The 16,800-nt window shown below is 38.5% G+C and overlaps 1 protein-coding gene across 1 annotated transcript in view; it reads left to right on the forward strand.

The window, feature by feature from the left end:
* Positions 1 to 16,800, forward strand: part of LOC124064859 (CUB and sushi domain-containing protein 3-like) — a 203,563-nt gene that overhangs the window by 86,664 nt on the left and 100,099 nt on the right. The window contains exons 26-32 of the mRNA XM_046399683.1: positions 165 to 291; positions 1,318 to 1,520; positions 3,171 to 3,362; positions 4,801 to 4,939; positions 6,351 to 6,538; positions 6,920 to 7,114; positions 13,067 to 13,183. Coding sequence (XP_046255639.1) covers positions 165 to 291; positions 1,318 to 1,520; positions 3,171 to 3,362; positions 4,801 to 4,939; positions 6,351 to 6,538; positions 6,920 to 7,114; positions 13,067 to 13,183 — 1,161 coding nt within the window. The remainder of the gene's footprint in view (positions 1 to 164; positions 292 to 1,317; positions 1,521 to 3,170; positions 3,363 to 4,800; positions 4,940 to 6,350; positions 6,539 to 6,919; positions 7,115 to 13,066; positions 13,184 to 16,800) is intronic.

Raw genomic sequence — 16,800 nt, forward strand, 5'->3', positions numbered from 1 at the left:
AGTTTTCATTGTGGACTCTGAGCTCCAGTGAGCATTTTTTTTTTGTATCTGGTTTCATCATACTATATGCATGTTGGCTTGTGTGTGCATGTGTCTCCATTTCCTTCTTGTGTGAGTTTTTTTGGAGATTTTTGTGTAATTTGTGTTCATTTGTGTGCGTGCAGCGGAGTGTGGTGGCAGTTTCAAGGGTGAGTCTGCAGGGCGTATCCTCTCTCCCGGGTATCCGTTCCCTTACGACAACAACCTGAGGTGCACCTGGACAATTGAGGTCAGCTCTGGCAACATTGTCAGGTAAGTTACTAACTACATGGCAATATAATACATGTAGATTTATGCACAACACTGCACTTACAGTATGGATAAAAAATTGTTTGCTGTTGTCTTTGTCAACCTCTAAGCCATTTATAACTTTATAGAATATCATTTTTTAGAATATTCTAATTAAGATCTGAAATAATGTATCAGAAAATGCTAATTGTATTAAGCATCATTACTCATGAAATATGGTGAGTAAAAAAGATAAATCTAGGCATAGATTTGTTATCCTTATAAAGAATGCAATTATAAGTTTAAATAAACAAAGTAAAAGTACACAAGCAACACAAGTATACGTAAGGAAATTGCCAAGGACGGGGGGCGGGAGGCGGGAGGCGGGGGGTGAAGGGTTGATTTGAAGATGTCTTAAATGAACTGAGGTCTTCATAACTTGACTTTGAAAGAGTTAAAGACGAAAACAATGTTTCCATAAGATGCTGTAAAGTTCGCTTAGGATTTTAAATGTGACAACTCTCCTCTAAAGTCAGATGTCATAAAGAGAAACGGCCTGCAGCAGCTCCATTAACATTGATTGGGAGAGGGACTTTGTAGACTCTGTGAAAACACCCAAGGGAATTTTCCTGGGACATGGAAGCATTTTTTTTCCTTGGTTGAGAGCTCCTAGTATTACTGTGAAATAAAACCCATTTGGGCTTAGGGGTCGAAGTAAACATGGTATGATTTCATAAAGCCATACATTCTTTGTCAGAAGAGCTGCTTGAGGCCATCTCTTGATGAGATTGCAGATAAGTCTGCACTCTCATATTTCTAACTTTGGCAGAAATTGATTTATGATACCAAATTTGAACTGAAATGCCCAAAAGCATAGGGACACTGTCTCTAGAGCGATATCTACTTTGAACTCAATTTAATCCTGCAAAGCTCAGCATTTTGCTTGCCTTCTTGGTAACACATGTTTTTGTTGTATTTGATGTCAAAGACCTAAACAGACTGAACTGAACTAAAGCCAAAGTAACTATCTTTTGTGTTCACCTGTCCCAGTCTTCAGTTTCTTGCATTCGACACAGAAGCATCCCACGACATCCTGAAGGTGTGGGACGGGCCTCCTGAGAATGAAATGTCTCTGAAGGAGGTTAGCGGCTCGCTGCTGCCTGAAGGGATTCACTCTACTCTCAACATTGTTACTATTCAGTTTGAGACTGACTTTTATATCACCAAGTCCGGCTTCGCCATTGACTTCTCCAGTGAGTATTTCCTTCTCAGTGGTTGATGTACTCTAGATGTGTACCACCGGAGCTGAAAAACTTTAGGTATTTCATTCGGTTTAGATGTATGGAAATGTACATGAAAGGAATATTAAAGGTCAATAGGCTAGCATGTTCATTTCTCATCAGTATGTGCCTGAATGTTATCAAACAGATGTATAGTGCAGCTTATAATTTGGATCCTTCAGTATTTGATGTAATCTTTAACCATGTGCTGATGAGCAGTAAAAGGTACAGTATTTCACAGTTCACTGCTGACAGTCTACAGTGTAACATCTGCTGCTATAACACTAATGCACACTACATGTTGTGCTGATGAGTAGTTTCAAAACAAGCACATGAGTATGACGGCTGCATATTTTCTTTAGCAGGCAGGCACGGCAGCCTAATGTGAAAATCTATTACATGGGATTCACTGTATGTGTTTGAAGCTGCAATTGATTCTCAAGATGCATACTGTACTTAAATAACCATTTGCCTTAGGGGTGTCAGAAAATGTTGATACACTTGAGTATTGCACTATTTTCTTTCATTATACTTGATCAGTTCTCAAAAACATCGCATTGATTTTTAATTAAGAGTTTTACATGCCAAGATTCAGGGAAGTGGTTCATTTTGTGTTGTGTTGTTTCAACCCCTGACCCCTAGATTGCAGTGTTGTAATCTGTCTTCAGTCATTTGAGTCTTCCACTCCAAGGTAATGTCAGCTGAGACAGGAAGAAGTTAAGCCGATATCACTAGTGTGAGCACAAAGACCATAGGTCTATGAAACAATGTCTCACCTTTGCTTACAGTATGGCAGTATATTGTGATATGTTGAATCTTAACCCCTGTGTCATTATATGTGTTGTTCTGCAGACCTTCATCACTGAGTGACAGTGGTGGTACCCAAGATATTTTTGAGGATATTAGTGTATTTTCAGGTTTAACCTGTTTGCAGTACAATAAGAGGTTGAATAATCTTTTAAGCCATAAGTTTGGAAATAAATTTACACTTACATTTGTTGTATATGTAGAAATTAGTTTAAGTGTCTCTTAATTGGGATTATTATGATGAGTGGTCAATGAGCACCTGCATTTTAAAACAAATACCGGTAATCAAATGCGTTTTGCTGTTTATGTCATTGAATAATCACATGATGTAAACATTACAGTCACCGTTACCTTTTAATTCCAAATTTGTTTTTCTCAACATTTTTTACTTTTTACTTTTTTTGCCAGATGTTTTTGGGTCTTGGAAAAAATAAAAGAAGCAAGAACCCCAAACTGCAATATACTTAACTGTGTTAAGTCTCTCAATAAAGTCTGTCAAGATGGGAACATTTGAAGAATCCATCATATTGTACCAGATCATTCTGGTAGCTCTGGGCAGCTTCACAGCTGTGGTTTAGGAAAACAGATTAGGAAAACATGGCAGGATTTTGACTGATATCACGCTGTAATCTGCTCTGTGCTCTAACTCTGTTTGAGCTACAGTTTCTGCTTAACAGCTGTCTGCCATAAGATATGAGACACCTTGTGTGTGTGTGTGTGTGTGTGTGTGTGTGTGTGTGTTCTCTTGTGTTCATTGATTCCCTGTGTATTTGCATTTATAAATGAATGTGTCACGTGTGTGTGTTTGTCCTTCAGGTTCACTTGCTACAGCCTGCAGAGATCCAGGTATCCCCATGAATGGCAGTCGCAATGGGGAAGGGCGGGAGCCCGGCGACTCGGTGACCTTCTCTTGTGATCCAGGATATGAATTGCAGGGGGAGAGCAGAATCACCTGCATCCAAGTGGAAAATAGATACTACTGGCAACCCAGCCCTCCAAGCTGCATTGGTGAGAGAGAGAGGAAGATAGTGTGAGAGAAGGGGGAATATGTGGAGGAGAAGAGGGGGCTCACATAGAGGACCAGTGAAAGAGAGATGGTGAGAGGAAGAGGGAGCGAGGGAGTTTTTCTATTAACTGACTCTAGTACAGAGTATAATTCTCTCTCATTGATGCCTTAAAAATATGTGGAGGATAGACAAGACTCTTCAGATATGTTTGAGTCATTGCCAATTCTTATGTGGACAAATCCACTTCTGAAGCCAGTCAAAGACTGAGTGCTCCAAGGTCTCCCAACGCATTGTCTTATTAGAGCTTAACAGCTAATTACTTAACAATGCAATTAGAAATAATTACACTAAGTAGGTCCAAAGACACCTAGATTTTCTTGAGAAGTTGCCAGTGGGTCTAAATGAGTTTTCTTTCCTTTTTTCTGTGGCCAGGAAAGTGCTAGGCATTTGTAGGTCTCGCAATGCAATTACAAGATCACGTGGCTCAGCACAATGTAATGACACCAGAAGCCAGAAGCACTCTATGAGTGAAAGCTTGACGGAAATGTGAACTGTCCCTATACAAAGTGTTAAGACACCAACTGTATTACTAACATTTCTTCATAGTGTAAAACATGACAGCAACAACTGAGAAGTAAAGCTTTTGTGAGGCTTTAAGATTTATGCACAGAGAGTATCCTCTGACATGCTGACGCTCTAATAAAATGTCATTAAAATCACATCAACATAATTCATCCTATTAAATCCAAAAGCAGAAATCTCCATATTTATTAATTGATCATTCTGTGTCTCAGTGCCTTGTAAGTTACATTTCTGCTTTATCCTTATACTCCCAATAAGACCCAGTAGTCACATATTAAACACTGGAAAACATGATCAAGGTAATTACATAATGAGCAAGGAGCAATAAGATTGGATGGTTGAAGAGTTAAGATAAGATAAGAAGATAAGATAAGAAAATCTTTATTTGTCCCACAAAGGGGAAATTGCAGTGTAATGTGTAGTGCAAATATGTAAGAAAATAAGAATAAAAAATAGAAAGAAATGTAAAAATAAACATAAAATAGCATCTACCTATCTGCACAAGTCTTAATAAATGGAAACACTGAGATTTGTTTTATTTCTTAAAGAAATGTAGCAGAAAATATATCTCTTTTTTATCATAATGTGGCAAAGTCTTTTTAATGCCCTGTTTTTTTGTTCTAATGTCATTACAGTACAGTACCTGGTGGTTGTTGCTAATAGAGGTTGACAGAGATCATGGACTTTGATTCAGTTATATTTAATGACCTACAAGTGCTCATTCCTTACCTGTCTTAGACTAAATTCAGCTCAGCCAAAGACATTTGCAGCAGGTTATGTACATTTAGAGACTTTCTTTGTGATCTCTGTGTGCATCTTTCTCATTTGATTCTCTTTTCCCTTTATAATCTCTCAAGCTCCTTGCGGTGGTAATGTGACTGGATCTTCAGGGTTCATCCTTTCTCCCAACTTTCCACATCCATATCCACACAGCAAGGACTGTGACTGGCTTATTACCGTCCACTCTGACTATGTCATTTCCTTGGCTTTCATCAGGTAATATGAACTGTCACAGTGTCTATTTCACTTTTGGTTGCTTTTAGTCATAAAATAACGGTGGATATCTAAATGCTCGGGCGACATGGTTTGAGTACATTCTTCCCGTATGTGGATCATGTAAGTTATTTGAAACTATTATTAAAGCGGAAGTCCAGTAATGTGTAGTTTTTGCAGGATGTAAACAGTGGCTTTAATAAGAAATACTGGATATAGTGGAAAAAAACAGTGTTGTCCTTTTAAGTACACGGTCCAGTAGCTTACAAGATGAAGCTTTCCCTAAACCTGTGGTTTGTTTGTGACCTACCTGTAACAGAATGGAGTCAGTTCTTAGTGGATGCACAGTGGCTCAGCTTGTGCCGTGGAATTGCTTGTTTTCTGCAGTGGAACCAGCTATAACATCATAGTATTGAGCAAAGTTGGCCATGTGTGTTAAGCACAGGACCTGAGTGTGAGTCCAGGTGTGTTGGGAGATAGGGGAAAAGCGGCAGTGCCTCTATAAATATAAAGAAGACGGTTATTCCTGACACTTTGCCGAAATGCAGCGAAAAAAGTTTCTGGATGAAAACTGTATATTGCAGGTGGTATCGTGAGTGCAGCTCCTTCTCTAGACTGAGTGATACTCACACTGTTCAGCTTTACATTATTAATGGCAATCTAAGCATTTAACAGCAGTACTGGCGGAGCACAGCAACAGACTGGCCTAAGGGCACTTTTCATAAGCAGCATTACTCTTGACAGACGAATATTACTTTTATAGTTTTTTCATGAAGGGCTGGGGAAAGATCACAGGTGCATTGGCTCTTTCTGCACTGCCACCCACTTTCCCTCATGTTGAGGTGAAGGAGAGAAATTCACCATGTTTCTTTTTCAACTTTGTCCTTCAAAACAACGATCTAATAGTGTTAGCACAACGCTGCTTTCTCTCTTGGGAATGCCGAATGAAAGGATGGAGTTATGATTTTAAATTGGAGTTGCCTTGATCCAACTCAAATGCAATTATCTCCAAGCTATTTACATTTTTGTCATAAACCACGCTCATTATTTTGAAAACAAACGCTCCTCTCTCCCTCACTGCGGCATGTGATTTGATATACAGCGCTGCAATATGAAACGATCTTTTCACACTGCATTGCCATTGCCGTCTGGGAAGATTTTGTGCCAGCGCAGTGTCACAACAATTTAATCTCTTCTCACCTCTTGGGGGAGATATCTTTTTTTATCACTTTGTCTGGAGATGCAAAACAAATCGCTTGGCATGACTCACTTCAAGCACTGCGGTGCACACTTTCATTTTGAAACCCTAATGCATTCTAAATCTCACGTACAATCTGTACAATCTGGTGGTTAAGACTTGGCAAAATAATAACTGTTTTATCTCTCATTTGTCTCTTTCTTTGACTTGTCACAGCTTCAGTATTGAGCCCAACTATGATTTCTTGTATATCTACGATGGGTTCGACAGCAGCGCTCATCTGATTGGCAGTTTCCAAGACAGTAAACTTCCTGAGAAGATTGAGAGCACTTCCAACTTCATGTACTTGGCATTTCGCAGTGATGGCTCTGTGAGCTACACCGGGTTTCATTTGGAATATAAAGGTACTCTGAAGGCCTATTCAAGTGGGATTCTAGATGCATTTTCTCAGAATATGTTTATGTATTACAGAAGGGAATTCAGTTGGATACATATATACGTATATAAATAAATTACAAAAAAAAAAAACATCTTTGATTCTTTGATGCATGCTACTGTACCGAATGACTTTTTCCAATGTTTATGCCAGCTATGAGAATAGCCTTTGGTTCACCCTCAAACATTTCTACAATGTTTACCATGTAACTATTTAATAACACAGTTTTATTAATTCAAAAGCACATTTGCAGCCTGCATAACTATGTACATCTATCTCTGTTTAATAAGAACCCCCCTCTCACTGTACATTTTCAATGTTCTAAAACCTTTGTTCTTTTGACTGGCAGCAAAACTACGGGAGGCATGTTTTGATCCAGGGACTATGATGAATGGCACTAGAATGGGTACTGACTATAAGCTGGGTTCGATGGTGACATTTCATTGTGAGGCTGGCTACCTGCTTCAGGGCTATTCCACTCTGACATGTATCATGGGCAACAGCAAGAGACCAGAGTGGGACAGAGCCAAACCAAGCTGTCAAGGTGAGAGGCAACACTGCTACATTAACAGAAAGGCCTGAGTAGTAGAGCACTGCACTCTAGCTGTTTGGTCAATATTTGATACAGTGTAATACCAGGAGTGTGGGTGTACTTCTCACAGATTGCACAGAAAGCAAACTCTTAGGAGAAAATTCTGTATCACTGATGTGCATCACATCAGTCATTGTAGAACATTTATTGTTCTTTTTTCGTATAAAATGTAATGTAATTTGTGTAAAGGTGCCAAGTGCTGTAATGTGCCCGGAGCACATGGGCTTACCAGACACTACAGATATAACAAACAAATGTAGCACACTTCCATATATGTCAGACATTGTCAAACTAAAAATGAACATAGTCTTGCTGAAGCAAAGACTGAACCTTTACCACATCAAACATCTGAGCTGGATGAAACACTTAATAAACAGGTACTGAAGTTTACATTCATCAGATTTAGAAAATAAAGAAGGATATTCTGCAGACATTTTAAGGAAAAGCCTGTATCCAACATTCTGATATAATGGACAATAGAACAAAAAGTGCATTTCTTTTCGACCTCTCCCGAATCACACTGGTGACATTTTCTATGCTCTTCTGGAATTGAGTCGAAGCAGCTGGTTTCCACCTTTAGAGTCAAGACGCCACATTACCACTGGTCACAAACATACTTCTGTGCTCTGGTCATGAGCCCTGCCATGCCAAACATTTCTCTTTCTCTTTCTTCCATGGCAACATGTCCAATTAAAGTAAGTCCCAGGTATATGTAATGCTCTATGCCTGATAGAAGAGTTGAGCCAAAATGAGATTTAAACTCAGTCTCTAACTCCTTTTTTTATCCTGAAGTGCATAAACTGAGTTTCATCTTTTGTTTATCTTCTATCTGTACTTACTAGTATAAGATATTCAATAATAATTTTGAAGATCATTTTCATACTCTGTAAGGAGGACCTTATCATCTGTGTGAAGAAGAGTGCCAACTGTAAAACCACCCAATCCGATGCCAGTAGCTGTTTTCTTAACTCCTTGTGCTAAATTGTTTATATAAATGACATCTCCCTGTTCTACACAAAATGGGGTTGATGCTCTATAATTATCAAATTTTAGTAAAATGAAACTGAGTAGGTGATAATTTATGCAATCAAAAGCTTTATGAAAATCTATGAAACAACTAGAAGTAGGCCTTCATTTGTGTCAACAGGAGTTATAGTGGATAAAGAATATACACCAATCAGCCACAACATTAAAACCACCTGCTTTATATTTTGTAGGTCCCCTTTGTGCTGCCAAAATCTGACCTGTTAGGGCACGGGACACCTCTGGGGATATTTTGTTGTCACCAGCCCTGGAATGTTGGGTCCTTTGGGTCCTTTGCATTTAGGGCCTTGGACCTTCAGCTGGGTGGTGCATTTGGTCACCAGTGTGTCAAAGAACATTCACATGATTGAGAGAACCCAAGATTTCCCTGCAGAACACTGCACTGTGAACAGATGATTAATGTTATTCACTTTGCCTGTCAGTGGTGTTCATGTTGTAGCTGATTGGTGTAGGTCAGGGGTCAGCAACCTTTAGCATTAAAAGAGACATTTGGCCCGTTTCTCACCAAATTAAAACCCACTTGGAGCCACAAAATCTATTTGACCACTAAACTGAAGGCAACATCACATATATAGTTTCTTTAAACTTATGCTTTATATATGAACTATAGTGTGTTACTTTTATGAAATCAATAAACTTTAAACAGAAAATGACAAATTTTTATTTTCCATTTTTAACAATGCAACACCTAATTCTTTTGTACTTTGAGAGAAAAAGACACTGGCACTTATACATTTATATACATTTATTTTCAAATGAAATAAACCATGCAGGTCTGTTTGAGTCTTTCCCTCATTTGAGGATTTTTTTCAAGCTTAAAAGAAGGCTTCCTGCATTGACACTGTAAAAGTCACTGTGACTTTTTGTTGTTTGCTAATTTCTCACCACATATTAAGCATACAGGTAAACCAGTTTTGTCAGCAGTAAAAGCAAACAAACCTTTCCATGACGCATTAAACGATCTATTTTCATCTGAAACTTTTCTCTTCTAAGATTTGTCCATAGTTAACACTTAAAACAGCTGTCGCAAACAGGACACAACAGATATTTTGATCGACCATTAATGTCACAAGAGCACCTCAATCTCCAAAGAAATACTACTACACAAAAACAAACAAACAAAAAAACAAAACTGAATGAATAGAATGAAATCAATTTAAATTAAGTGTCCATTATTTATTCACACCATTTCTTCGCACATCACATCATTTCTTTTTTTGTCAACAGACAAAATGTGTAGACAAAAAAGTGAGCTGTATCAGATTTCAAATCACTTGCTCATCTTTGCAATAATCAGTCAGATGCCTAATATGCTCTCTGATATTCAAGCGAACCCTATCAGCCAAAACAGGCGGAATGGTTGTCCTTTCAGCTGACTAAACACAGATAGCAGTATTTTTAATCTGCACATACTATTTTAAGTTATCGGATGATGAACCCATAAACTGATCTATAAACTGACCTTAAACATAAATCCTCCAGCTTTGGTTAATCTTAGCAGAGTAATATGAGCTTGAAAGAAGTGGTAAATGAGCAAACCAATAATAATACATTCATCATATGCAAAGAAAATATTCAGTATTGTAGTGAGGAAACCTTTAAATAAGTAAAATACAAGAAATGTTTGATTGTGTGTGTAGAGTCCACCTGGTTTGCAGGTCTGAATTAATTTGTTTCTATTTACATTAGTTGAGGCAGCTTCAAAAAGTGCTGACACCAATTGGTTGAAAAATAATTGAATAATAAAATTCAAAATTCTGGTACCTAATTTAACAAGCATTAATAATTGATTATTCTCATAAGGTGTCTGCAATTCACAGAGCTTTTGAGTATCACAGTGTCAAAGATAGAAGATATGAGGAGTTTCAAACCCATTGCTCTTCCCTCTAGTAGCATTACACCGTTTTTAATACTCCTCAAAGTACTTAATCTGCCAAGGTTGAATTAGAATTCAGCTTTCCTTTTCAGTAGTGGGGACAGGGTGTGCCCACTCTCACACCAGGGAACTATTCATTACTCTTACAGTTGGCACCTGTGTAACTTCACTGAACAGCCCCGGGGTTATGCGCTTTACTAAAGGTCCATCAGCAACTCTCCATTAAGTATTTTCACTTAAGCCACATTTGAAGTGATGACTTACAAGTCCAAAGGCTAAAACTAATGGCTTCAGCTGCCCAGGCGTATGGCCAGCTCCTGTCCCTTCACATTATGTAGCAATTAAGTGAAGTTAATTGTGTTTCACAAACAAGCAAAACATGCAGTTTACTTTGAAAACTCTGCAATTGCCAATAAGACTGATTCCTGTTGTATTATTTGTGATTGAATAGGATTATGGACAGCAGCAACCACACTGTAATACATAGGCATCCCAAATACGATATATGTTTAACCATGTTACGTACTCAAATCGGGTATATACACAACAAAAAGCATTTCAAACTATCATTGTGTGTCCACATTTCAGCATTAAATAGATTCAGCACATTAGACTTGTTCTTGTTGTGCTGTGATGATTCCATCAGCTCCCATATCTGTCAACATGAAGTCGATTTAAGGGCTGGATCAGTATTATTCAAATGTAACCAGTAAAAAACCTAAAAACACTGGAACCTCTTTATTCACAGCTGCCTTTCTGTTGAAATGATACACAAATGACCACTCTCATTTTTTTGATATGGAAATGTGTTTGAGTGTGTTGGAATTTGGATTCACTCCTAATACTGGATATCATATGAATAGTTAGTAATGACTCATTTTTATCCCTACCCATCAGTCTTTTACAGAACACAAAATGATTTTGGTTTTGCTGTGGCCCACTTTGCTTTAGCACTACACCCACCTGTCAGAATAGAACCACTAAAGTGCATCTTGAGAAGCCCTTTCTTCCCTTAGTGCTGCTCTCAACTGCTGTTGACTGACAGTACAGTGTGCCCTCCTCCCCAACAGCAGCTTTCTTAAAATCCTCACCCACCATGGCACTGTGGCTCCCATTCTGTCTGACAAATCAGCTGGAATTAGAGTCCCACTTGCCGTCATCACATATGTTCGATTACATGCTTCTTGCTACTTCAACAACCAAATGTGGATAAATCGCTGATCCATCTTTCTGCATTAGTGTCTCTGCTCGCTCTTGTTCATCTTCTCCTGTGTTGTGCTCGATGAAACAGCAGTAAAATGTGCATTGTCTAGGCCACAGGAGGTTCAGAGCAGCTGGTGACAGCTTTCCTTCCACAAATGAGTGTGTGTTTGTTTACAGCCGAGGCTCCCCCACCTGATGGCTCGGTCTGTGAGGTCTGAGGCAACTGCATTAGAAGGCCTCTAGGCAAATTAGGTACATCATTAACAGCTTCAGATAGGGGTCTGAGATGAGACGCAGGTGCAGGACAGACCACAGCTTATATTGATTACTTGACACGATGATGATGTTGCAAGTAAATCTCGTGGGATACAAGCAGGAAAAGGTATGCTTTGTTGTTCTGAGCTAGTAGTTTCCAAAGACATTGGTCCTTGGACATTGGATATTGTTGGTCCTGCCCTTGTGGATTGGGTTTCTGAAACATTACTGTGGCTTTGGCAGCGCAAACTGCATTACTGCATACTAACATGAAAAAATAATTTTTTCTTATCAAACTGTAAAACCAAAAACATCTGGACTCCATATGTACACAGTGTGCATTCAGTGCTGAGAGAGCTCAGCTTCTCAGAAGATGCTTCTTGGCAATATGGGCAGAGTGAAGTCACACATGTGTGGAACTTTTGCAACTGATTTTTTTGATTGATTATTTTCTTACTTGTTTTGAAGTCACCAAGCATCATTGCCACCTCGACCTGGAAATTTATTCCAGGGAGTGGGGACACATAGGCCACTGAAGGAGAACAAGACTGCTGTGGCATGGACTGAGGGAAATACAGTCTATAAATATAGTCAAGTCTAACAAAGCAGCTGGGGATCCACAGCTTGTGTAGAGCTAATTATAAATGCTGGGACTAAACTTCCAGTTATGGCGGAACAAGAAATTCTAAATTATCTAATGCACGTTTCCCTCGTTTCACTATTAATATATTGTGCAAATCTTTGATATAGAAGGTAAAGCCAAAACACATAATGTCGTTGCACTTTGCAAGTGAAAAATATGCTCTCAGCAGTTTTTTTACTGTGATGACCACTGACTACACTACTGACTGATTACTACTGACTACACTCATTTCCATTCAGGTTATATATAAGTGCTCTTAAAAAACAAACTAACCATTGACTTGTTATATAGTACAGTATATTGTAAATAACATGAAGGCAGAGTTTTTTCTAATGTCATCATCAAGCTGTAAATCCAACAACATCTAAACTGATACGTACACAGTGTCCTGACTGAAAACCCCTTCAGTGTTTTCTGTTTCTCAGAAGATGCTGCATGGTGATATGGACAGAGTGAAGTCACATGCGTGTGAAACTTTTGCAGCTGATTTTGTTTATTGACGGCATTTTTACTTAGTTTGAGAACAAGAAGTACATTTTCCTCACTGGTTGTTTTTCCATCTAGGTTTCAACCCCCGGAACACAACTTAAGCTTCCCTTCTGTCTGTTTACGGCACACTTTCCATTTGAAAATGTCCCTGAAGTGTCTCTCAAGTGTCAAATTATTTTGCCATGCGGGCCACAATTATATTTGTCAGTAGCTGAAAGTTCAAAGGTGACTTTTCATCTCATTTTGGGATATGAACTGCCTACCTGTGCACTTGTGCCAGTTTAAATGAATTTTCTGATTGTATTTTATTGCCTCATCTCCCCAGGTATTGTAAGCTGGTTGTTTCACATTTGTTAACCGTGCCTCTCTGTTGCTTTCCTTGCTTTCCCAACAGCTCCCTGTGGAGGTCACTTCACAGGTTCAGAGGGAACTGTGTTGTCCCCAAACTACCCCCATAATTACACCAGAGGTCAGAGCTGTGTCTATGACATCTTTGTCCCTGGGGACTTTGGTAAGCATTCCAAGCATTATTTTCAGAAAATTGCACAAAATTGTTACTTATTGCCTACTCAACTGCTGCTGTTGCCCATATGCTGGTTTCCAGAAATACATTCACTACAAACATGAAATGAGCAGAGGAATTTATGAGAGATAATGGTTTGTGTTTTCTGTGAGCTTTGTGTTAATGATGAGGATAGAGAATGGAGGGTTATTCTCAAAACTGGTCATAGGTGACAGAGTGCTACCAAACAAAATGTTCAGACTTGCATAATTTATTTCCCAGCAGTGCTTAATTTGTGTTTCATGCATTTCAGTATTCTGTACATTTGGATTAGTGGTTACAGTCTCAGGTTAAATGTGTGTTTGCCGCTGAGTTAATGTTCAGTCCCAATACACTTCCTTCATATCTGACAGCTGAACTGACAGAAAATCAAGATGGTGGTTACACTATGAATAAACAAAGGTCAGTGACGGCCACTGCTATTGCTCACAGTAGTATGCGTCTAATGAAACAAATTTAATCAATACATAGATGTTAGATTGCCATATCAACATAATGACTGCTGCACCTCTGCCAACTGCTTCCCACTCCTATATGAGTTCATGAATGGCAGTATTTGGGAGCCAGGAAGACGTGTGAAAACAAAATAGGTTCAGGGAGAACAAATATTGATTGTGTTGACATAAAACAATGCTCTGTGTTGTATGTAATGGAAAGGAAGGTCAAGCAGCAAAGGGCTATGGGCAATAGATGGAGAAAAACAAATGTACAGGTGCTCTGTTTATCCAAGTGCCTCTGTATATACATAATTCAGCAAAGATCTCTAGAAGACCTTGATGTGCTTCTGCTCAATATTCCATGTTAGTCATAAAGAGCTGCTGAAATCGTAGGCAGAGGTTTTTATTCTGTGAAGCTCAGTGCTTATGAAACACAGATTAAGTCCCTGTGTGATGATCCAGTCCGACAGTTCACATCCTCTGTTGCCATCTCCCACTGCTCATGGAGACCAGAAACCCACAGGTCTCTTCTATTATTTTTGTTTTATATTATAAATTTTGCATATAAATGCAGCATTTGCTTAAACTGCCTGCAAAGGCTTAATGAAGTGTGGAAGTCACCAAGCATCATTGCCACCTCATCCTGGAAATGTATTCCAGGGAGTGGGGACACATAGGCCACTGATGGAGAACAAGACTGCTGTGGCATGGACTGAGGGAAATACATTCTTAGTCTAACAAAGCAGCTGGGGATCCACAGCTTCTGTAGAGCAAATTAGAAATGGTTAGTCCCAGTTATGGCGGAACAAGAAATTCTAAATTATCTAATGCACGTGTCCCTCGTTTCACTATTAATATACTTTGCAAATCTTTGGTATAGAAGGTAAAGCCAGAACACATAATGTCGTTGCACCTTGCAAGTCAAAACATATGCTGCACTCATTTCCATTCGGCATAAAAAAATAAACTAACCATTGACTTGTTACAGTTGTATACAGTACAGCATATTGAAAATTCATACCACTCAAATATTGTTTGTTGTGTACTTCTTTTAACCTCATCGAATTACTTTATCATGCAAGTTAAAATACATTAAAATCAAAGGCCAGGCAATCGTGTTGAGTTGAATTGTTTTTAATCTCTGGATAAAAAAAATAGTATTGAAAGAAATTCTTTTCTTTGTAGCAGCTTGGCAGCTGAGTCTGGCCTATAGGCAGTGTGATAGCAGAAATCACATCTCAGTGTCCAGTATACAGGTAATTGAAATTTGTAAGCGCCAAGGGTAGAGTATCGAATGCATGCGTCCTAGTCCCTGATATGACCGATGGCGTACCGTAAGCCTTTGAGACATCGTGTCAACTCGGTTGAACTGGCAGGTAGGAAAAGGTCAGTGGGAAATATCATCTCATGATTCTGGTCCAATGAGGCAAGGATTTTACACCTGCGGTGCGGTGGGGAGGTGGTGGGGGTTCAAGTATTATGTGGATTTATGTCTTTTGCTGTCAAGGTGTAGCTACAAGGGCAGTTCGTGGTATAAATAAATATATTGTAAAAAGCTTCCTAATATTTGAAATATATTGCAAGCACACTGCCTTCTCAGAAAAGATTTTGGAAGCAGCATATTTGATATTAATTAACCCATGTACTCTTAATGTTTATTAGAATATTTGATTGCGTTAGTGCCATTAGTCTCCGGTATGGTTACCATGGTGACCATCAGTCATTGGTTACCAGAGTTAAAGCAATGTTTGAAATGCTGATCATTATAAAATGAATTTTTATGAAAAACAAGAGGCTTAGTGTCACCAATAATGCCTAAATACAATGAATGATAGACAGATGTTCCTTTTTAATTGCATATTTACAAGGTAGCCTCAAATCTAATGAGGTAAATTGCAGTGAGGAAAATAATTACATCCTGTAAGCCTGATCAGATCTGGACTGCATTAGTCATATCAAAATTATATTTTAGCTTGATATGCTGCAAACAAGGTGAGGCTGGAAAAAGTTGTATTTGAGGAAATAATAAATACTTTTGGACAGGTTTTTCAAGGATTGATTAATTTTATGTTATAATGTACAGTGTTACCAACATTTCCAGATCTTGGCACTTATCTCAAATATGTTAATATTACTATATAATAAATTGTGACAAAAGAAAAAAAAATCATTAATTTAATGTTTGCACTTTTTGACAGAAGTCTGTTAATGATGGGGTTTTTTTTAGCATTTGGTCTGTTGCTTGAGCTGGCTGTAATGACAGTATGCTCTATCTACAAGAGGAAATAAATGTGAGAGCAGCGCTCTGATTTCCCTCCTACAACAAGGGGAATTCAGCATTCTTTATTTGTGTAGTTACTTTGTCAAACAGTTGATTGTGATTCAGCTCTTGAGTGTAGCTGTACTGTTGAGCCCTGCAGTGCAAGTCGTTACCTCCAACTTTTTCCTAACTAAAAGATTTTTGCTTGCCAACATATGCAACAGAACTTACACTGATGACTGATACTGTAATCAGCTGCATTCCCGCTGCTTTAATTTTCTGACACGTTTACAGTGTGTCATTTAAGATTCTTGGGCAGGTTGACAGTGCTAAGGAATGTGACAGCTTTAAAACTTTTGGGAGTGTTTGCACGTGTTGGATCTTGGTATATGTGTTGCCAAGTGGTATTGTACAATTTGTGTAGATTTACTGTTCTACTGACTTATTATTCTATGCAAGCTGTCAGGGTGTTTGTCTGACTGACTGAACAAACCCTGTGGATAGGTTCATACCTCCCTGTATGTGTTTGGGTTGGGTTTTGCATTTTGCACCTGGTATATTAGCATAATGTATGCATATTATATACATCCATACATATAATAACACACCACAGTGTGATCTAGTTTAATTCTGCCTGAAGCTTCAATCATACAAACATTTTCTATCTTTCTGCATAGGGCTTGCTGGTCCTACATGACCTATATTTACAATCTAGATACCTAATTTCTGCTCTAACCCTGTGCATACATGTTCATAAATGTATTTATGCACTGTATTGCCCTTGATCATAACAACTGTAATAAAAAAGCACATTCAGTAGACACCAGTGTTTAAAGTACACTGTGAGTATAGTTAGTAGTATAGTAAAT

The sequence above is a fragment of the Scatophagus argus genome, chromosome 9 (genome assembly GCF_020382885.2).
Source record: "Scatophagus argus isolate fScaArg1 chromosome 9, fScaArg1.pri, whole genome shotgun sequence".
NCBI lineage: Eukaryota > Metazoa > Chordata > Actinopteri > Scatophagidae > Scatophagus > Scatophagus argus.